At 47.4% G+C, this 23,143-nt stretch overlaps 1 protein-coding gene across 1 annotated transcript in view; it reads left to right on the forward strand.

The window, feature by feature from the left end:
* The first annotated feature begins 329 nt into the window (after positions 1-329).
* Positions 330-23,143, forward strand: part of GPI (glucose-6-phosphate isomerase) — a 28,230-nt gene continuing 5,416 nt past the window's right edge. The window contains exons 1-9 of the mRNA XM_006867393.1: positions 330-453; positions 1,570-1,660; positions 1,946-2,014; positions 4,955-5,074; positions 14,036-14,119; positions 14,228-14,374; positions 15,172-15,243; positions 15,708-15,752; positions 16,858-16,911. Of these exons, the coding sequence (XP_006867455.1) occupies positions 332-453; positions 1,570-1,660; positions 1,946-2,014; positions 4,955-5,074; positions 14,036-14,119; positions 14,228-14,374; positions 15,172-15,243; positions 15,708-15,752; positions 16,858-16,911 (804 nt within the window). The 5' untranslated portion in view covers positions 330-331. The remainder of the gene's footprint in view (positions 454-1,569; positions 1,661-1,945; positions 2,015-4,954; positions 5,075-14,035; positions 14,120-14,227; positions 14,375-15,171; positions 15,244-15,707; positions 15,753-16,857; positions 16,912-23,143) is intronic.

Consider the following 23,143-nt stretch of genomic DNA (forward strand, 5'->3'; position numbering starts at 1 on the left):
AACCTGTAAGATCATCAGTACAATGTTGTGGAATGAATGAAAGAAACACGCCCAGGCACGGAAAGCTAGGCCTTCGTCTTCCTAGCCACTTTTGGATAGAGGCCAAAGGTGTGGTAGCGCCAAGTGGCCGCCAAGATGAAGGGAAAGGCAAACGGAGAAAGCGCTATGGCTCCAGGCAAGGTCGTCTAGCGGACAGCGAGCGCAGCAGAGAGGTGGGCGGGTAGGCGGGGCAGGGCCCGGCGCCTGCGCCATAAAGGCCACTGCGCGCCGCCCGCCGCTCCTTCCTCTTCCTACTAGCTAGTCCCTGTCCGTGTCTCCAACTGGTGCTGCTATGGCTGCCCTCGCCCGGAATCCGCAGTTCCAGAAGCTGCAGCAATGGCACCGCGAGCATGGTTCCGAGCTCAACCTGCGCCGTCTTTTCGACTCTGACAAGGAACGCTTCAATCGTTTCAGGTGTGCGCGGGCTCCCCTTGCGCAGGGCCGAAGGCGGAGGCCAGGGTGGGTGGGACAGCGATCGGAGCGCGCAGCCCAAGCGCGCGGGGGACCGAAGGGTGGCGGCCCCCGAGAGCCACGAACCCGGGCCCAGGCTCAGGCGGCACCTAGACCTTGAAGCCTCCTTGGAGGTACCCGGGGCTCATGGGGTCTCCAGAGGCCCCGGCCTGATAAATCTTGAGGAGTAGCGGACACCTCCCGGACCATGGACGGAGCCCGTCTGTCGCCACTCCTGACCATGTTGTGTGTCCATTTCCTCTCCTGACCTCAGTTCCCCGTCTGCACGCTCTGGGTAATTGTGCAAGCTGCTGGAGTGGAAGATGGCCCGGGGCCCACCTGAACCTGGGTCATAAAGTCTTTCTATTTGAGAAGGAGCTTATCCCTCCGCGATTGTGAGGACCGGCCCATTCCAAAGCTGCAGGCGGGAAAGGGCTGCCCCCTCCCCTAGCTCCTGGCTGAGACTGGGCTGGGGACTGTATGCGGGGTGCGGTCAGGGGTAGGGCAGACCCCGGGCTTTTGTGAGGAGCCCTAGTGACTGGGTTGGGATAGGATTTCTGTTGAAGAGACTGAGGTCTTAGAACCTAGGAAGGAGTGAAACGGGAAGCAATCTGTTGGAGTCAGTCTTGGGGACGGGAATGGAGTTCAGATGCTCCCACCACTGCCACGGGGAGCTGGGGGCTCATGGCTCCAGACGAAGTTTACCATCGGGATCAGTGTTGAGTAAAGAAGTCTCAGAGAAGATGCTCTGGGAGGGAGTGGTCACTCCCTGACTTAGGCAGGGGCCACTGCACTAGCTCCCTGCCTCCTCACCCTTCATCTCTTTCCTTCAGTATTAAATGAATGACAACTCTCCCCTCAGGGTCTGCATCTGGCTCCTGTGAACATGCTGCAGGCTAGCCTAGCGGTGATAAGACAGCACCACTTTTCCTGGCCACCAAGGCCCCTTTTAGGGTATGACCCAGGGAAGATGATTCTTCTAGAAGCAGCTCCTATTGCTGCTCTTCTGGGAGACAGATTGGCCCAGGCCTGCTGACAGGGTGTGTGGTCAGCAGCTTCTCTCCTGCCATTTTTTTGCAGCTTGACCCTTAACACCAACCATGGGCAGATTCTACTGGATTACTCCAAGAACCTTGTGACAGAAGAAGTGATGCACATGCTGGTGGACCTGGTGAGTTGCTGCTGCTTCTTGGGACTTGACTTGTGACCCGCAATATGGGAGCCTCAGTGGGCTCCAGGAATTCCCCCAGGCCCTTTGTGCTATTGCAGAGTTTTGGGTGCCTATCCCTAGGTTAAGTTCTGATCAACATCCATGAGGACCCCATATGCGATGTTTGAACACATCTCCTCCAGGAGTAAGGGAAGAAGCTAGGCTGTAGCTATCTGTCAGCAGCCTTATTGGGGGAAGTATTAACCTTCATGGGTGGGACCAGAACTCAGTGTCTTCTCTTCCTAGGCCAAGTCCAGGGGTGTGGAGGCTGCCCGGGATCGCATGTTCAATGGTGAGAAGATCAACTTCACTGAGGTGAGCTGGCCTACTGGACCCGAGGCTTTACAAACTCCCTGGAGCTCTTTGGAGATATAGTTGTTAGCAGCAGCATCGCCCTGTGGCTCCCCCACCCCCACCCCTTCTCTTAGGCAATGCTTTTACTTAATGAGGGGCCTGACCGCCTGTTTCCTCAGACTGGCTGTTGGGTCTGATGAGCTTTTCCTGATAGTTACTCAGGGAGGTTCACCTCTAAAGCCGGAAGGGGGAAGACTTCTCTCTGGAAAACTTAGGATACATCCTTGCTGCAAGCTTTTTTTTTTTTTTTTTTTTTAACTGTGCATTGAGTGAAGGCTCACCTTTACATTCATCCAATCATACACTTTGTTTCATCTCCATGATTGCAACCCACTCCATGTATCCACAGCAGTTTGAAACTACTAGCTGTTTTGGAGGAGAAAGATGAGGCTTTCCACTCCCATAAAGATTTGTAGCCTCAGAAATTCTATATGGGGTTGTTGTGAGTCGAACTGACTCCACAGCACATCACTACCACCACCGCCACCACTGTATACCCACTGTATCTCACTTCCTCCTGTGGTTCTTACTTCCATTCCTCCTTCCTGACCCTTCTGAACTTTGTCATTAGGCAAATGTTGCCTTTTTTTATCTCAATGGTTAGTCATTCCATGGTGACATTCCTTACTAGTATTGTTACGTCCCCTCCCCCCCCATATCTCTATCTACCGCTTGGCTGAAAATTGGACCACAAGGCGTGGTTGAGGATTATAGTCTCAGTTCCTCCAGTCTCTTTCTGACCTATAAGCCTGGTCGTTTTTTATAATTTTGAATTGTGTTCCACATTGTCTCCCATTCTCTCCAGGACCTTCTAATGTGATCCCTTTCAGAGCAGTTGATAGTGGTAGGGAGGCACCATCTAGTTCTTCTGGTTTTAGGGGCATGGAGACTGAGGTGCACGTGTGCTGTTAGTCCACCGGGCTAATTGATTCCAGGAGTTTTCCATTTTCATCACTCTTCCTGTCTTCTGCACATGGAGAGATCAATAGTTGCACATTCAATGGCTACTTATGAGCTTTGAAGATCCCAGTCGCTACTCACCAAAGTAGGATGTAGAAAGAATATTATCTTTGTGTGCACTATGTTATGCCAGTTGACCATGGTGTCCCCAGAGACAGTGGTCCTGAGCCCCTAGGCCCAGCATCTCATCCTTGCTGCATCCTCCTTAGTGCTTGGGGTCAATAAGAAACCATGGTAAGGTCAGGTCTGGGAGCCTTATAAATCCTAAACCTGCAGACTTTCCATTCTCACAATAATCCAGTGAGGTGGGTGCTGATCCCTGCATTTCTGGGATCTGTTGAGGGGAAGGCTGCATCTAAAGAGGGCATTTCTGAGGAGGTAGGACTTGCTTGTGGAATGTGGACCATGAAGCTCTCCTTAGTGAACCTCACTGGGTTGGAGACCCAGGACCATTCTTTTCCTGCCCACTTGAGGTCTTTTCCTTCAAGGACTCTTCTGTTGGCTTCAACTTAATGGTACTATTCACAAATGTCACCAGGCCTGCTCCCTGGCACCTGTCACAGACTTGGCATCTGGTTTGGTTTCTGGCAGTTGGAGGTGATAGGACCATTTGGTGAGGGAAGCTTGATTTGCCTGCATGTCTCTACATCTAAGGGGCAAAGGGTACGTTTCAAAAAGTTGCCTGCCAATACAACCTACTCTTATTGGCTAACATAGCACAAACACTGAAATACTGCATTACTAGTTGACAATTCAAACCCACCCAGAAGCATCTTGGAAGGCAGGTCTGATGATTTGCTTATGAAAAGTCACTGTCTTGGACCCTGTGGAGCAGTCCTACTCTACACACATGAGGTGACCATCAGTCAGGATCGACTCAAATACCAACTAACCACAAAGTATATATCATCAGTATTTGAAAGTTACAGTGTGAATTGAGTGAAGGTTTACAGAGAAGATCGCCAGTTTTATATTCAGAAAATCATATACTTTGTTTCAGCTGAATGATTGTAATCCTCTCCATGCAACAAGTGATCCTGCTTCCTTCCTGTGCTTCTCATTTCCATTTCACACTCCTTCCCTTCCCTTCTCAACCCTGTCCTTAGGTGAACGTTGCCTTTTGGTCTTGAGAGGTTAACCATTCTGTGTTGAACACACATACCATAAAAGTGTTGTTGTCCTCCCTCTATACTTGTCTACTGCTTGGCTGAAAATCGGGGCCATGAGGGTGATCTGAAAGGTGGCTAAGGCCACAGATTTGGGTTTCTCCTGTCTTTTCTGACCATTAAGCCAGGTCTTTTTTTTTTTTTAATAATTTTGAATTTTGTTCCACACTTTCTCCCACTGTATCTGGAAACTTTAAATGCCCCTCCTGGCACCTGGTCTGTGTCATAGAGAAGACCCTTTTCAGAGCAGAACAAAGCATTTGTTTACACTTGTCTCTGACCTGTGTTGTCCTCTCTCCACCTTTGCTCACTGTTTCCTCCTTCCTCTGGATGTTTGTTCTTGCCTTCAGTACTCATGGGCCCTTAGGATCTGTTCTTGACTTGTTCAAGTTCTCCCTACACCTCCCTCACTTCCCCCAATGGTCTGTACCAGGACCTTGGGGTAGCCTCTACTCTCACAAGTACAGAGTTGTTGTTGTTACGTGCTGTGGAGTTGGTTCCGACTCATAGCGATCCTGTACAGGGTTTCCGAGGCTGTAAATCTTTACAGGAGCAGAAAGACTCATCTTTCTCCCGCGGAACAGCTGGTAGTTTTGAACTGCTGACCTTACGGTTTGAAGCCCAATTTGTAACCATGAGTAGGCCCTCGTTAGGAGACCATGGTACTAACAGAGACTTCAGGACTTGCCTTTCTCGGTAGATTTCGGGGCTTTGTGCAGCTGGAAATGTGGGTGCCCTGAAGTGGGTGTTTTCATGCTCTGAATCTCATCCCCAGGACAGAGCAGTACTGCACGTGGCCCTGCGGAACCGGTCCAACACACCCATTCTGGTGGACGGCAAGGATGTGATGATAGAGGTCAACAGGGTACTGAACAAGATGAAGTCTTTCTGCGAGGTAAGTGGCTGCTGGGCTGAACTTGCCCTTGGTTATATATGGGGATCTGGGAGCCCTGGTGCGGAGCTCCTCCACTCTCCTTGGAGGCAGGACTCAGCCCTCACTGTAGCCTGAGGTTCGGGTGGTCTGTGTGATTGCTGAACTTGGGATGCGTTGCCTCCGTCCAATTGTGTTGCACGTGACTCTAAGGGAACCCCTGATAGCACCCACTGGGTAGCCTCTTTCCAGGATTATAGACATCTGAGGGTTCATGGTAAGAACCCACTGTGGCCTGTGGTAGAGGTACCCACTGTGTATCCTAGGGGTGATGCTGAGAAGCTCAACCAGATGTTCTCAAGCCTGGAATACAAGGATGGTGTCTGTACGGGTGATGTATGCGTGTGTGTCTGTGTGAGTCAGCGTGCTCTGGGAGGAATCAGCTGTAAGCATTCACCGTGGATCTCTGAGAGCAATGGCCCTCCCTGGGGCAGGTCAAAGTCTGATTGGCCAAGAGCCGTTTTCAGGTCTGAAGATGCTGTAGGCAGTAGCAGGTGAGCATGGCCTGGATCCTGACAGCCTGGCTGCCATGGGGGTGGGACTTCCCAGAATGAGGAAGACTTGGGATCCTGGTGGGAATCTGGGATTTTAAATGCCCCTTATGGAACCTGGTCTGTGTAATGGCAGGGACATCTCGAGCTGTCTGTGGTGAGAAGCAGAGCTGACACACTGGGGAAGTCTGATGTTCTCTGATCCACCTGTGCGGGCTTCCTTAGGTGTGGCACTAGGGATCTGGCTCATGTATCCAGAAACGCTCTCCCTTGAGCTAGCACTTGCAATACCCTATTGAGACTGCTGGGGTATTTAGAGTTCAACCCAAACTGCTGATGAATGGCAGCATTTCCATTATGAGGAATATTCCCTGTGGCAACTTGTCAAAGCTCACCAAGAGACGAGTGAAGATGTCCACTCTGACCTCACTTGTAGTGGCAAAAATGGAGAAAACCTGAGATCATTTATTGGGACAGACCAGTAAAATCAGGAGAAATGAGGGCCTGTCAAAAAGTTTATGGAAACCAACTCCATTTTTCCATGAACTGGAAAATGAAACTTCCTCATAAATATAGTGTAGCCCTGGGCAGTGTTAGGAGTCAGGGAGCTGCCATGCTGTCCAAGGTGTATACTGTGAAGTTGAAAAAGAAAGTTTCAGGATTTGCCTATGTGGTAAAGCCTCATCGGGTCAAATAAAGGATGTATGTATGTAGTTATATGGAGTCCTGGTAAGATCAGTACTGGACTGTTAACTACAAAGTTGGTGGTTCAAACTCACCAACCACTCCTTGGAAACCTTATACAGCGTCACTGTGAGTCAGAACTGATGTGATGGCACTTAACAACAACAACACAGTTCTGTGAACAATATACACACATGTACCCACACTGCCCCGGGCGCTTATAACAAACCTTTGATGGTGAGACACTGAAGGTTGGGGTGCTGAGAATTGTATTTTATCTCTTTCTGTGTTAACAAATATTTTCTCATGACAGTTGATTTTGTATTTTTTAACAGATTATTATTTAGAGCAGTTTTACGTTTACAGAAAATTGTGCAGAAAGTATAGAGGGTTCCCTGAACAATAATGTTCCTTCTGTGAACAGCTCACATTACTGTGTTAACATTTGTTATGATGATAAACCAGTACTGATACATGGTTATTAACTCAAGTCCAAAGTTCACGCTCCACTTCACTCTTTGTCTTGAACAGTTGTGTGGATTTTTGACAAATGCTTGATGTTAGGTGCCCCTCCGTTACAGTATCATATAGAATTCTTTCACTGCCTTGGGAATGCACTGTGCTCCACCTGTCCACTCCTGTCTTCATCCTGGGAATCACGGACCTTTTCACTGTCCCTCTAGTTTTGCCTTTTCCAGAATGCCTTATAGTTGGAATCATAACACACACACCCGCCCCCACCCCCACAGAAAAACCAAATCCATTACCAGTGAGTTGATTCCACCTCACTGTGACCTGGTAGAACACAATGCTTCCAAGGCTATAACCTTTAAGTAAGCAGAATGCCACAGCTTTCTTCCTTGGAGCTGCTGGTGAGTTCAGACTGCCTACCTTTTGGTTAGCAGATGAGCACTTAAACCACTGTGCCACCAGAACACCACTGGAATCATAGTATATATAGCATTTCCAGATTGCCTTTTTTCTCTTAGCAGTATGAATTTAAGGGTGCCCACTATGTCCTTTCTTGGGGTGATAGCTCTTTTTTTTTTTTAGTTTTTATTGTGAATTATGTGGGTTTACATGGGAGAACATCAGCTTTACATTCATCCTATTGTATTTCATTTCACTGCAATGATTACAGTCCCCTCCATGTATCATCAAATAACCAAAGGGTACACCCCACAGACCTGCCCCCCACCACCATCAGCACACAACCACTCTCCTTCCCTGAGTCCAGTGCCCCCAGCTGCTCCATTCATTTCTTTTTAAGTTTTTATTGTGAATTAAGTGATAGTTTACATGGGAGAACATTATCTTTACATTCATCCTATCATATTTCATTTCATTGCAATGATTACAATCCCCTGCATGCATCATCAAACAACCAAAGGGTACACCCCACACGCCTGCCCCCTGGCCACCAGCACACAGCCCCTCTCCCTCCCTGAGTCTAGAGTGCCCAGCCATTCCATCTCTCCACATCATTGTCTGCCTCCATCCCTGGCGTCACTGCTTCTCTAGATAGGGTCCCTCACTTCACTTTTCTCCCTTGATGGTTATAGGGACATCCTCTCCTGGACTGCAAAGTCAACCACTCCACTCCTTTTGTTAGAAAACGTCCACCTTTACATTTCCAACACTCACGGTCAGTCCTGATAGCAATCATTCCCTCTTGAACCACAAGAGTCTTATTCCCATCACCTTTTATCATCCCCATCCGGACAGGTTAGATACCACTTAGTGGAGGTTCTACCTTTCCCTGTACCCTCGGAAACTAGGTTCCCTATTGAAAGCTTGTAAGCCAGTCACTTCTTGCACTTGTTGTTGTTAAGTACTGAGGAGTTGGTTCTGACTCATAGCAACCCTGTGCAGGTTTCCGAGACTGCAAATCTTTATGGGAGCAGAAATCCTCATCTTTCTCCCGCAGAACAGCTGGTAGTTTCAAACTGCTGGCCTTGAGGTTAGCAGCCCGATTCGTAACCCCTATGCTACCAGAGCTCCCCCATTTTGAGTAGCCAATGTCTAAGTTACCCATCCTTGTCGACCCTTACTCTCTTTTATGTCTCAGAAAAACTCTTATGTGTACTAAGGGGATGGGAATGATCCTCACTGTAAAGATTTGTTCGCTCCTTTGCCATACTGCATCCACAAGCATAGGTCAAGTTCATCTGATTGTAGTGGATTACTCTTTTTTCCCTCTTCTTTCTTCCTCTAGTTATGTTCTGATCATCCAGCCATTGAAGCCAGGTCAAGTGGGTACTATCTGCAAGTGTGGGTGTTCTTGTGTATCTCCCCTCATTTCATATCAGCTGGACGCTTCACACTCTGCTCTAGTCCTCTGGGGCCATGTCACTGTCTCTGGGCCCAGGAGTCCCCAGGTCTTGTCATACTGCTGGCCAAGCAGGTCTCAATCTAGGTTAACAGGAGTCTGTTGAATGTGGTCGGATTTAGCTCACAACTTTATTGCTGGTTTCCCCCCACTTTCCCTTATCGGTGACTAACGTGGTCACCAGTCAGACCACATGCCTTCTCGTGTATTCCCCTGAGTTTTAGTCTTGGAATCGGGTTTACCTTGAGAGGGCCTGACCACTCGCTTTGATGGCTCTCGAGGGAACAACTTGCTTGTTCTTATGGTAGTCAGACTGTTTTGTTTTTATTTTTCCTGCTCATTTCTTTTTAATTACTGAATTGTTGTTGTGAAGTGCTGTCAAGTCCATTCTGACCCATAGCGACCCTGTATAGGGTTTCCAAGGAGCAGCTGGTGAGCTTGAACCATCGACCTTGCAGTTCAGATGTTTTGCAGTCTGGCATATTAACCCACAGCACCACACCAAGACTCCAGTTACTGAATACTAACTAGTCCTTTAACCGAGTGTGTCACAGTTGGTCCATTCACTCATTGACGGACATCTTGGTGGTTTCCAATGTTTAGCAGTTACGAATAAAGCTGATACTATACAAGCATTCCTGAGCAGGTTTTTATGTAGATAAACATTTACATTTCACCTGGGTAAATATCTAGAACAGTTGGTGGATTGAGCGGTAAGCCTCTGTTTAGTTTTGTAAGAAACTTCCAGACAGTCTTCCAAAGTAACGGTATCATTTTGTATTCCCACTAGTAGATTACTTTTACTTAAAGAAAAAATTAATGTTCCTGGATGTTATAGAATTGATCCTGCCTTATACTTGTAATTATAATCCCATTTGGGAATAGATTTGTTTTAGTTATGTTAATGAGGCAAGATTAGTACAGGATGTATCATAAATCAGTCCCTTTTTTTTCCTGTTAGTATGGGTATCTTTTTTTAAGCTGTTACAATAATGGTCTTATATAATATTTGTCCTTTTGTGAAGTCAGCCTCTTTTTTTTCTTTAACTTTTTAATGTGAATTGAGTGATAGCTTACGTGGGAGAACATTGGCATTACAACATTGTTTCACTGCAATGATTACAATTTCCTCCCTGCATCATCATTCAACAGTATTTGCTTCTATTCCCTCTTGTGTTCTGTTTTGTTTTGTTTTATTGGCAGGGGGGATGTGCACACAAATACTCAGGAATATATAATCATTTAAACAACCAAAGAATACATTCGAAGTTGGTCTCTTTTTAAGACATAAAAGAGACTAAGGCAGCAAGTGGAGTTGAGGAAAGAGAGATGCTAAGTAATGAAGATCATCCAAGAGCAGAAGCTTGAAGGAGACAAGAATCTTCAGCTGACAGAGAGAGAAAACCTTTCCCTAGAGCCCGAACTCAAACTTCTAGCCTCCTAAACAGTGTTAGTTGGTAGTTATGTGCAGTGGAGTCAGTTCCGACTCATAGCGACCCTGTGTAGGGTTTCCGAGGCTGTAAATCTTTATGGGAGCAGAAAGCCTCATCTTTCTCCTGTGGAACAGCTGGTAGTTTCGAACTGCTGACCTTGAGGTTTGCAGCCCAATTCATAACCATTATGCTACCAGAGCTCCTTTCCTAAACAGTAGGAGAATAAATTTCAGTTTAAAGCCACCAATTTGTGGTATTTCTGCTAATAGCAGCTCTAGATAATTAAGACACTAGGTCTTGTTGGTTTTGGGAAAGGTGTGGGTACTAGTTTCTTATTGCTGTGTTACCCTAAAATAATTACCCTAAAATATAACAATTTAAAACAACAGTCAACATTTCTGCTGGTCAGGGATTTGCAGTGTTTCTGCAAGGAGTTTTTTGGCTCCTGTGTCATGAAGTTGTAAACAAAATGCAGGCTGAGGTTTGTCGTCTGAAGGGTTGGTGGGGTCTGAAGGATTCACTTCCGAGATGGCTCACAGTAATTGTTGTTGTTAAGTGCTGACAAGTCAGTTCCAACCCATAGAGATCCTGTATAGGGTTTCCATGGAGCGGCTGGTGAGCTTGAACTGCTGACCTTGTGGCTCAAACAACTTTGCAGTGTAGTGCATTAACCCATAGCGCCACACTAGGACTCTCACTAGTAATTGTAGTGGTGGTTATGTGCCGTGGAGTCGGTTCCAACTCATAGCGACCCTGTACGGGTTTCCAAGGCTGTGAATCTTTATGGGAGCAGAAAGCCTCATCTTTCTCCTGCCAGACAGCTGGTAGTTTCAAACTGCTGACCTTGAGGAATGAGTGCTAGCTTTTTTATGGCTGGATGCTTCTGTCCCTTACTATTTGTACTTCTCAATAGGCTGTTTGACAAGGTGTAGTGCAGTGATTTCCCTGCAAATAACTGGATGGGACCATGCAAGTAGGGGGTGTGGGGTGTGGGAATTGGTCAGTTTTATCATCCTGCTGGGTTTTAAATGAGCCCTCATCTCAGATGCAGGAATGAGGATTTAACTACCTTCAAGAAAGAAGAGCCAAGAGTGGGGTGCACATCCTTTGGAGCCCAAGATCCCTGCCCTCTGACCTCCTTGGTTTAGGAGACACAGAGCACTGTGAAACCAGAGAAAACAGTTTTGAAGCAGTGGCCCTAAGAGTACAAGGAAGAGTGGTAGGCTTCCAAGCCCACAGAACAAGTAAAGTTCTTAGAAGGTTTGCTTGTGGAGTGAGTTGTCTCCAGGCACTTAATCAGCTAGAGCCAAGCACCTTTTGGACTGAGGTTTATGAAGGAGTGATGTGCCCCTTGGGCGTTTATTGGCATTTCTAAAAGAACTTTATAACACTGTCTGAGTGGCTGAGAAGGATCCAAGAGAGCAGCATGCTTGTGGGACGAGACTGGTCTCACTGAAGAACTGTATCCTGACCATTCCTGATCCTATTAACTTCCTTAGTAAACCCCATAATCATGACTATTGTCTGTGAGTTCTGTGTGGTCAGTAGGGAAGTAGAGTGGACGGACAGTTGGTGTCCAGAATTGGTAAAGAAAATTGAAAGGGAGAGACTGGTCTAATTTCTGCCTCATTGGAATCTTTCTTCAAGCCACTGTTCTCTGAACTAGTTTTCCTTAATGGCTACCCTGATTTGTGTAGTCTCTGTACTTTCTTTAATGGGTCATGATTAACTGAGAGATGCTCTGAGAATTATGAGGACATCGAGGCAAAGTTATTTAACAACCATAAATGTCGAACCTTCCTCTCCTGCATAGAATTGGTGCTAGATTCATTCTACATCTACATGTCCAGACCAGTTTGCATGTTTGTTTGTTTAACTTTTTGTTGTTGAGAATTTATACAACAGAACAGACCAATTCACCAGCTTCTACGGGTACAATTCAGGGACATGGGTGCATTCCAGTTGTGCAATCATCCCTGCCCTCCTTTTCTGAGTTGTTCTCCCTTCGTTAAACTCTCTGTCACTTAAGTTTCCTGTCCAATCTTTCCAGTTCCTATTGTCATGTTGATCTCATATCGGAAGATCTCGAAAGAGCATAAGGTTCAAGGTGGATATTCTTTATTAGTTAAGCTGAACTGTTGATTTTAAGATATCAGAGAATATTTTTTGTTTCAGATTTAAAGATTATCTCAAGATGATGCCAGGGTTTCATTCAGCCTTCATGGCTGCAGAAAGACTTTGTTGAGGCCAGGAAATTTGAAATTTTACTCTGTATTGGCCCCCCTTTTGATCAAGATATTTGATCACAGTGTTCAGTAATGATACTTGGACACCATCCAGTTCTGGTCTCATAACAAATGGAGGAGTCAGAAGTAATTAGTCACACTGTACCTGACTCTCGTTCTCATGCATCAGGCAAATTGAGAAGCTCTGAAGACACCCTAGGCATTACGTAGGGAACTAAGAGGTAGCTAGAAGCACTAAATATGCTATTAGGTTAATTAACTTGGATGTGTCATGAAACCATGACCCTAAACCTTCAAACCATGGAACCAACTTCCAAGGTGCTTGCTTGGTTGTACTTTCTATCACACAAGTTCTGTCAATTTAACTTTTTATAGGCATCCAACTTATTGATAGCAATTGTAATAATCAGCTATTTAATCTTATCAATATGATTTTTCCATCACAGTTAACCCCGTTTTCTCCCCCATCCAGTCCCTGGTAAGCACCAGTTAACTTTGGTCTTAATACATTTGCTGCTTTTTGTCTTTTTAAGTGAGGTTATACAATTTTTTGGTTGGCTTATTTCCCATCAGCATAATGTCTCTGAGCACCATCCAAACCATCTCTTTTCATTCGTGACTGGTGCTGGCTCTTGGAAGGGAGAACTCAGTTCCTTGCCACATAGTCTTCTTCATAGGACTGCTTGAGTGCCCTCAGAATATGAAGGCCGACCTCCCCAAAATCAGTGATGCAAGAGAATGAGGCAGAAACTGCATGGTCTTTTATGATCTAGCCTCCTAAATCAAACTGTCATTCTTACATTACCCTGATAGTCACATATGTCAGCCCTGTTAGTGTATGTGTGTGGGGGGGGTCATGTAAATATCAGGAGGCCAGAAGAGGCCATTTGGAGTTGGCTGCATGTCTGATATTTCTGTCCTCAGCACAGAAAAATCCTAGCACATGGCTTTTGCTGAGAGCTCATCTTGGTTTTGCAAATTCCACAGTGTTACTCTGAATAGGGTCTAGTTGGTAGTGAGAGTGACAAGGATAGGCTACTGTGGTCTCAAGAGATCCCTGCCTCTTTTGCCATGAGACCAAAAGTTATGTCCAACTACTATTGCTGATCAAAGATTCCATAAAGGATTCTGATCAGAAGGGAGAAAATGCAGAAATAGCCTTTTAAATTCTCATGGCTTCCAAATTTTCTGTAGTTGTCGCGGTTGGATAAACCCCTATAACTACTGGTAGCCCTGAGGTAATCTTTAAATCTGAAACCAAAAATATTCCCAGAAGTCTCCATAGAGCCAAACAATTATTTAGCTTCCCTAGTATAGAGATTGTCTGCCTTGAGCATAGCATTGTTTTAAGATCTCTCTGTGTGGGATCAGGCTGACAACAGCAGCTGGCAACATTCAGTATGAAACTTGAGGGGTGTGAGTTTATGTTGACCGGAGGGGACAACTCAGAGAAGGAAAGTGAGTGTGGCTGTACAACTCAAAGGTTGTAGTCATTGTCACCGAACTGTCCCTGTAGAAACTATTGAAATGGTGTAGATTGACAATAACAAAACAAATCAATTATAAACTAAATACAGGGGGGAAGTAATAATATAAGCAATGGATCCTTTTGTTTTTAAAGAGACTCTTCTGAGGGTCTGAAATTTGGGACTGAGGTAGTAGCAAGGACCCAGAAGTAGTGTTAATTCTGAGCCGTGGCTTTACAAGGGAGCATGGCTAATGACGTCTCCCCTCTGTTCCAGCGTGTCCGCAGTGGTGACTGGAAGGGCTACACAGGCAAGCCCATTACAGATGTCATCAACATCGGTATCGGTGGCTCTGACCTGGTGAGGAGAGGTCTACCTTGGGATGCGGTGAGGGGTTGTTCCTGGTGGTCCCTCTCCCACCCTTGTGGGCGCCAAAATCTTGTTCTCTGATGCTGTGTCTTCTCACAGGGACCCCTCATGGTGACTGAAGCCCTTAAGTCGTACTCTTCACATGGTCCTCGCGTCTGGTTTGTTTCCAACATTGATGGGACCCACATTACCAAAACCCTTGCCTCCCTGAACCCAGAGTCCTCCCTGTTCATCATTGCTTCAAAGGTATGGTTGCCACCCACTGCCTGGCTCTTTAGCCCTGTGTGCTTGTGTTAGAGGTTGGGTGGATAGGATGCTTTGCCCAGCCCTTCACTGGACCCATTCTCAGTGACCCACACTTTGTGGGCCTGCATAGCTGCCCTCAGTCTTTCACTTGTTTGGCAGCAAGCAATTTGTTTGAAAGCCATGCCCACTCACTTGTGGGATCTGCTCTTCTTTTTCTTACATATTTGTCCCCAGTATTTGTTGCTTTCGGACCCCAGAGCCATGTCCTGATAATGTAGGGATTTTGTTTGTTGTCATTCATGCCCTCTTTATTTGCACGAATGCTTAGAAGTCTGAGAAATCTGATGCAGCCTAGTGTAGGCTTCAGAGAGCCCCGCATGGCTTCAGTCCTTCTCCTGGCCTTTGACAGCTGGGGAGGGGTGGCTGTATGAACTCCTGGAATCACAGGGTAACATTGCTATTTGCAGACCCCTGTCCAGACACATTGGAGTCTTGGTGTGGTTCTGTAGAACAAACACTGGATTGTTAATCTCCAGGTCAGCAGTACGAACTCACCAGCTGCTCCTTGGAAACCTTATACAGGGTCGCTACAAGTCAGAACTGACTCAGCGTCACTTAGCAACAGCCCCAAACACAGTTTTGCTGAACACAAAGTGATTCTCTGTGTTAACTAGCATTGACCCATGTGTGTGGTCCTTGTGAAACTGGGCCCTGTTGTGGCTTCATGCCGACCCCTAGATCAGGGTTTTACCCTGGCCTGAGCTTGGGGACTGACGGCTTTGCTCTCTGGCCTGCAGACCTTTACCACTCAGGAGACCATCACAAATGCAGAGACAGCAAAGGAATGGTTCCTCATGTCGGCAAAGGATGTGAGTAGATGGGCCTCCCTTGTGCTGAGCTGGGTGATGGTCAGTTTGTGGACTGGGAAGAACCTAACCACCCACCTGAGAGACCAGACTTGGTCCAGCTTCTCGTGAAGTTGGAAGTAGAAGACAGACCTTCTGACGCCTGCCTTTTCTGGTTGATTGCTCATCTTTGGCTTGATCCACCTCCAGACACAGCAAATGTGGCAGAACCTATTCTAACTGGCTAAGGGCCCTTTCCATGGTGCTGACCTCCAAGCCCCTTAACCCTTCGGAATCCTCTACTCCTGGCCACACCAGGGGGTTGGGAAGATGAGACTGACCTCTGTGGGACTCTTGCAGTAACCTCAGAACTAAGGACTGAGAAAACAATCCCTCCAGGGGTTTTGGTTTCACCAGAGGTAGAAAAATCACTGTGCTGGGCAGTCCCTCTTGGGGTATGTTTGTCACACTTGCTCTGTCTCTTACAGCCTTCTGCGGTTGCGAAGCACTTTGTCGCCCTGTCTACCAACACGGTACGTGTCCTCCCATACTATCTCCCTGGAAGGCTCTTGGCCCATCAAGGTCATGGCCTATCAGAATATATAACCCATGTAGTTCATGGGTTTGGAGAATGTTGGTCCAGCTGATGGTATAGAATGGTTGGTTGCCTGTGATGTGAGTTGTAAGTCGTCCTTGTCTTTTCTGACATCACCCCTTCAAACCTTTGCAGCCCCGACAAGGGACTTGCAGATTATGTTATTCCTGTCCAAACCTGACCAATGTCTCAGCCTTCATGACTTCTCTTGGTTGCTGCCACTGGGCCATCTCCAAATAAATACCCAAATGGAATATGACAGAGGTTGGGATGCATTTTGCTTCTCACATAAGGATGTTACGCCCTCACATAAGGATGCAGCTTTTTGCTCTGATTACCGATGCTGGCATCAGAAATGGGCCATCTGCCTGCAGGCTTTTACCATCTGCCCTTGCCATGAGAGCTTGCTATGTGGTGGACATTATGCTGAGCTGTGTCTTGACAATTTCCTCCAGCCTCTGCCTTCAGCACACCCAGCCTACAGTGCTGGTCTGCCCATGGGGGAAACAGGAGGACATCTACAGGCTGGTTGACCTTAACACCATTGTCTGCCTCCTGGGGGCCCAGGGGGGTTCTCCTGTTGGGAGTGAGTACAGAAAGTGGAGTTTTGAGGAACACAGTCAGGCATCCTTCCATAAAGGTTTCCTGGGGCGCAGTCACCATCCTGGACACTAGAAGTGTGGGCAGATGTCCTGGCTGTATGGCTCCTGCCCATGCGTGGCTTCCCATGTATCCTGGGGTCATTTTCTGGTGTCCCTGATAGGCCCAAGAAATGACTCTTAGAGAGAAGACTGTGGGGGCCAGGTCTTCCCACTGAATGTGCAGCCCCCCTCAGCAGGAGGGGGCTGGTGCCTGATGTTCAACTCTGGGGTGGGGCCGGTCCTGCTCCATCCCTGTCCCACTTGGGGCTCTGAGGAAGGTGAAGACACACGTGTGACTTAGTCCACACAACTCCTCACAGCCTGAGGTTCCTGTTCCTGCCCACCCTTTCCTGTCCACATAATAAACACTTCATTTCTTCTCTCCCTCTTTGTCCTTTTTAGACCAAAGTGAAGGAGTTTGGAATTGACCCTCAAAACATGTTTGAGTTCTGGGATGTAAGTAATGGCCCTCTGTACTGGGTGAATTGTGTTCATTTTCACATCATGATGCTTGAGCCACAGAGGAGGGGCCTGTGAGGTCAGGTCAGCGTTAACATGGAGCACCTGTGGTACCTCTGGCTTTGGGAAAGGCCACAGTTCTTAGGCTTGTGGGGCGAGAACAGCTCAGCCAGGAAGAAGGCTCAGCTTCTTACCCGAGGGCAAAGCAGAGCTTGTGAGGCCAAGCTGGTACGTCCCTGGGTGCTTGCCAACAGCACCCGCTGTCAGGTAATCGGAGCCACCCCTCACCCTCACTGAGCTGAGGCTGAGTTATTCTCAGTGATGACCTTTCTGTGAGCTGCAGCTGTGGTCTGTAAAGGTCAAGGGGCAGGGTGAGACAGGAGGTCTGGCAGCTTAGTCCTGAGTAGAAGTAGCTGTAGGAAGTGTTGTAGGACTGCAGTGAGGAAGGGCCAGGTCTGAGGCGCCAGGGTGTGGGTTGCCCAGACAACCCACACCTTAAGCAGAGATGCTTATAGCAACAGATGAGGACTCCCCTCTGCTGGAGCCGTGGCCGGTACCAAGCCATGAACCGTGGTTTTCTTGGCGGGCTCATCTGCGTGCATCCGTGGCACCAGAAGAGCTGTGAGCTTGAGCTCTGGATGTGGAATGCAGGGGAGGCTTGGGGTGTGGGGGTGCTGTGATACAGTGGGTATGTCTAGGTGTCTGGGCAGGGTGCTGTGATACAGTGGGTATGGCTCAACCACGTGGCCACGGCAGGCCCAGTGCACAGGACATCATCCATTTGTGGGCCTTCCCCACTGGGTCTGTTTTCTCCTCTGTACTGGACGCTCTTTGCCTGGTAGCAGTGCCCACAGTGTAAATACCTGACTTTAAATGCTCTAAGGGCCTTTTTCTACCAAGGTCTGGGAGAGAATTCAATCTTAATGTCCTAAGGGATCCATGTGTGTAATGAGTTAAACATGTTCGAACAGTGGGATCTGTTACACCCATCCTTGGAAAGGCACAGAGTCCATTTTCTGCTCAGATGAGAGAGACTGTGCAGCTTCCAGCCAATGTTTCATGCTCGATAAAGGAGGAAAGGGAGCCCCCACCTCCTCCCTGGGGACTGGAGCCTGAGCAGGTGGTGGGGAGGCAGGAAACCCAGCTCTCAGTACCGTGACTGCCTACATGCAGAGATGAGTCAGGATAGGGACAGGGGTGGTCTCCTTGTAGGGTCTGGCAATGATATGACATTAAGCACAGGAGCCTGGAGCTGGGATGGTGAGTGAGGATGAAGTGGCCAGGTCGAGCACACAGAAACCTGGACCAGATTTAACAGATCTACCACAGTGGCTAGGGGAGGGACCTGCCTGAGCCACCGGAGACCGGAGTGCATAGCTGCATCCAGAGGTGAAGTCTAAGGAGTGAGCTACCAGGGACAGGTGACAGTTTAGGGCTTAGGCGAGATAGTGTAATCGGGCCACGCATAGGCTCTGAAGTGAGATTGGAAGAGACGATTCTGACAGAGATATGGTCTGAGCAGCTCAGATGAGAGCAAGGCGTGAGAGAACTGGGGAGCTGGGGCAGGGGGAGCACAGACACATGGACTGAGTGTTCTTAAAGAGGCTTATGGTAAGCAAAGGTCTAGAGACCTGTGTCTGCATGATGAGGTGCCCAGAGGCCTGAGGCACTCAGATACTGTTTGGAAGTACTGGTCTCTCCCAAGGCTCACCTCAGTGTCATGTGTCATCCCAGAAGTGGGAATCGGACTGAAGTGGGTCTATCTGGGTGTTTCAGGTGAGGCCTGATGAGAAGCCAGACTTCGGCACATGTAGGCAGAACTGGCTTAGTCAGGTAAGGACACTGGAGTCCTACACAGGAGGGCAAGCTTTGACCAGTAAGGACTGAAAACCCATGACTGGGCCCAGTGATAACTGTGTTTCAGGTGATATCTAAGCAGCTGTGCTGCTGGGAGAGGTGGCTGGTACCAGGGTCCTCACAGGGACAGGACTGAAAATCTGGAGTCGGGGAAAGCAATGAGAATTACAGCCATTTAGGAGGGTTTTATGAAGCCTGGGTTTCAGGTGTTCTGGTGAGACACAGGTTTGCACTTCTGGGTCTCACAGGTAAGATCTGAGCTGCTAAGGCTATGCTCTGGTTTGTGCTCTGAAGTCTGGAGCTAGGATTACGTCTGTGGGTAGAGCTAAGTTTGACAGAAAAAGTCCATGAAAGCAAGGGTGAGCAAGGTTGGCTAGCCTGAAAAATCAATTAGGGTCATTCAACTGTCCTGAGGTCTGAGGAGCTACAATTCAGCTCCCCTAGAAACTCTGTATCTCCAATGACCTCTGAGAATATGAAGCGAACACAGGCAGATAGAGTTTGGCTTCTCAGGTGAGATCCCCAGGAACTGGGATCAGCTACAAATGAGTAGACCTGGCTTTCTGAGGTGAGGTTAAAGGGTATGTGTTGTTGTTGTTGTTGTTGTTGTTAAGTGCCGTCGAGTCGGTTCTGACCCATAGCGACCCTGCATAGGGTTTCCTAGGAGCGTCTGGTGAGCTTGAACCGCCAACTTTATAGTCCAGTGCATTAACCCACAGGCCACACTTAGGTATATAGAACTGCATCTCCTGGGTGAGGTCTGAAAAGTTGTGGTCTCTCACAGGAACTGAGTCAGGTAAGATCGGTGGAGAGGTTTGTAGACTTGAGTCTTTATCAGATCTGAAGAGCATAAGTTAGACTCAGGTAGGTAGAACAAGTTTGTCAGGGAAGGTCTGCAGAGCCAGGATCAGAGTAGGGTCACAAAACTGGATCTGTTCTAGAGATCTAAAAAGTCATGGTCAAGTTAAATAGAACCAGCTGGTTTGTATGATGTGCTTGAAGACCTGGGTGAGTCATAGACTGGCCCATCAAGTATGGTTGGGAGGCCTGAGGAGCCATGGTTGAATATAAGTTGAGTTGGCTCTTTTGGGAGTTGGATTCAGGCAAAAGTGTATGCCCCTGGGTCTGTATGGTGAAGCTTGAAGGAAAGGGTTAAGCCCAGGTAGAGAGAACAGGCTCTCATATTAGGCTTGTGGCCCTGGGGTGGAGCAGAGTGTTCTGAGTCTCTCATAGAAGGCCTTTGGTGACCCAGGTTGTTAAGACATTAGTAGGTGGATGTGACTTCCTCAAGTGAGGGCTTTGGCCAATTTGGACTTTGGACAGTGGTACGCAGGAACAAGCTGCCCAATAAGGTATACATAGGCTTACTTGTACACTACAGATTAGTAAGTAAACACAAGTAAGCCCATGTGTACCTGCTTTCTGGTTAATCCCTGTAGACTTGGGTCTCAGAGATAAGGCCTGGGGAACATGGGTGGGTCACAGGACATCTATAGAGATGCTCTTGTCCATCGAGGTCTTGAGAACCCTCCGGGAGGTTGTTGGTGCTGAGGTTAAGCTGAGGTAAGTAGTGCTGGATCTGTGTGTGAGACATGAAAAGCGGAGTCAGGTCAGACCTGAGGGACCAGGCTCATGTTCAAAGTCCTGCCGCTTTCGAGAAGGAAGGTCTGAAGAATCTGAGTTGGACTGGGTCTGTCATTGGAGGTGTGAGGAGTCAGGAACAGACTGGTGGGCACGTGTTAGTCTATCAGCTGAGATGTCTGGAGGCGTTCTCTAACAGGTATGTAATGCTGCAGTGTGAGGCACTCGGGTTGGACACAGGTAGGCAGAGCTGGGTCTTCTAGGTGCAGTATTCACACCTGTGTCCACTCCTGGGCTGTCTACCTGAGGCAGAGGTATATAGACCTGGGCTTGGATGGTTTCTTAGAAGCCTGGCACAAGCACTAGTTGGACCCCTGGGCTTTTGAAGTGACATGAGAGGGGCAAGCTGTAGTTCAGGAATGCTGATGGCTGGTGAGGCCTGAGCTCTCGCCACATAGACTCGGGGGTGTAACACTGAGCTGGACTCCTGAAAGCGTCAAATCTTACTACCTGCCTGCGCTCCACTCTAGCTCCCTGGGCCTCCTGTGGGCCTTCTACATTGGGATCGGGTGTGGCTAAGTGGGTAGTGTGAGCTCTCATCAAGGGAAAGCCAGACTCATTATAGCTGTCTGGGCTTACCTGGTGCTGTCTCGGGAGCCTCTTAGATCAGGTACAGGCAGTTGTCCTGAGCCAAGTCAGCCTCCTGGTTCTTGTACTCTGATCAAGTGTTTGTCTAAGTCATCCAGTGCTGCTGTAACAAATATCACAGGGGAATGACTTTAACAAACAGAAGGGTTTTTTTGTTTTTTGTTTTTTTTAACAGAAGAAGGGAGAGGGATTTGTTTCTTTAGCAATATAACCAAAAGGTAAATAACATATAAAAAATAAACTGGAACTGAGTCTTTCAGGTCTATAGAGATTAATTGTATATTAATCTACAAAAGTATAAAATTAATATGATTCTATGCTTTCGTGACATATTTTCTTAAAATACTACTGTGTTGTCTATTTAATAAACTATTTTAAGCAGAAGAAATGTACATTATAATTATTTACCGCTCCTAGAGAAAATATTCTCTTAAGTTTGTATTATATCTGAACAAACAGAAGTTTATTTTTGCAGTTTAGGAGATTATAAGAACAAACTCGGAGCGCTGACTCTGGAGAAAGGTCCTTATTTCCTTTGAGCATCTGTAGGCCCAGTAGTCCGTGAACAGTCCATGTCTTGGTCTCCATCTTTCACTGCATCTTGGAGCTTCACAGTACAGGGACCCCAGAGCCAAAGGAAACTCTCCACTCCTGGCTCGTCTGTCTTGGTGGTAGTAGGTCCCTCTGAGCTCTGCTTGCTTGGTTCTTTTCTATCAGAAGAGATTGGCTCAAGATAGAACCTGGAAGCTATCAGTCTGAGGGTTGATCACATGCTCAGGACACACTTCTAGAATTGAATCTGTCAGGTGAGGTGTGAGAGCCTGTGTCAGGTATGGTGGGTTCTGGAGGACTTTGTCAGATAAGATTCCCCAAAACATAGGCCTTTTTTCAGGTGAAGGGCCCCACTATTTATCTCTGCCTAAGCCAGAAAACTCTGGGCCTCACTTAATTCTCTCATTTTTCCAACCTATCCTGTTTGATGGGAGTCCTGGAGTGGCGCTGTGGGCTAATGCGTCAGACTGCAAAGTTGTTTGAACTGCAAGGTTGGTGATTCAAGCTCGCCAGCTGCTCCTTGGAAACCCTAGAGAGGGTCGCTATGGGTCAGAATCACCTCAAAATCACTTAATAACAACATCCTGTTGGATTGGAATTCCTAACCCAGTCTTCTATGCCTGCTCCCTGCTCCCTGCTTCCTGTGCAGGGTAGCTTCATTCTCTGGAGGACTACTGGGGTCTCCTTCTCCGCTTCCAATCTAAACTCACTCACAGACTATTCTTACTTCTCCAGACTTATATCTCATCTTCTATCCTCTTGTCCTCTTTCCTTCCTTCATCTTCTAGACCAAGAGTGAGGAACCATTTTTCTGCCAAAATTTATGTCATAATTCGAGGGCCATACAAAATTATCAACTTGAAAATTAGCCTTCTATTTTTCAAACATTTAATTAACTCACCCCTAATGTGATGGCTTGATGGCACTTAACAGTAATAAGTGTGATGGCTGGAACTGTGGTTGCCTTGGCAGGGCCAGACCAAATGATCTCGAGGGTCTTTTATGGCCCGCGGGCTGGCTGACAATTCCCTACCCCTGTTCTAGATGGTATGACACCTCCCCTTGCTTTAATTAGCTTCCAGGAGAAGGGCCCTGGAAGGTCACAACTTTGGCCATTTTGGGGAGAAGTTACGCACTCAAATAATTTTCTGTAAGCCTTAATTCTCTCACTATTGATAAAATAGCTGTTTTGGCCACTGGAATGCTTGTCCTGCCTCAGCGCTTCCTGGGTGTAATGCTGTTCCTCATTCCTCCTCAGATCCCTTTTATGTAATCATTCTCAGCAGCATGGTCCCTTCCTCCTGAGCACTTGTATCTCAGTTTCACATTGATGAGTATGATTATGTCATCTACAACTCTTGTCTTACTGAACTGTTATCATTGTCTATGGTAGGCATGCATTAGGGGCTCTGTGAATAATTGGGAAGATAGGAATAAAGTTCTGAGGATTCTAAGGAGACCTTTGTACAAAGCATGTGATAGGCCTACCTGTGTTTAAGCTGAGAAGATAGGTCAAGCTAAGGTGAGGGGCTCTGGGCCTGTTAGGTTACAAGGAGACTGGGCCAGGCACAGGTATGTGCCGGGTCTGCCC

Source organism: Chrysochloris asiatica, unplaced genomic scaffold (genome assembly GCF_000296735.1).
Source record: "Chrysochloris asiatica unplaced genomic scaffold, ChrAsi1.0 scaffold00104, whole genome shotgun sequence".
Classification (NCBI taxonomy): domain Eukaryota; kingdom Metazoa; phylum Chordata; class Mammalia; order Afrosoricida; family Chrysochloridae; genus Chrysochloris; species Chrysochloris asiatica.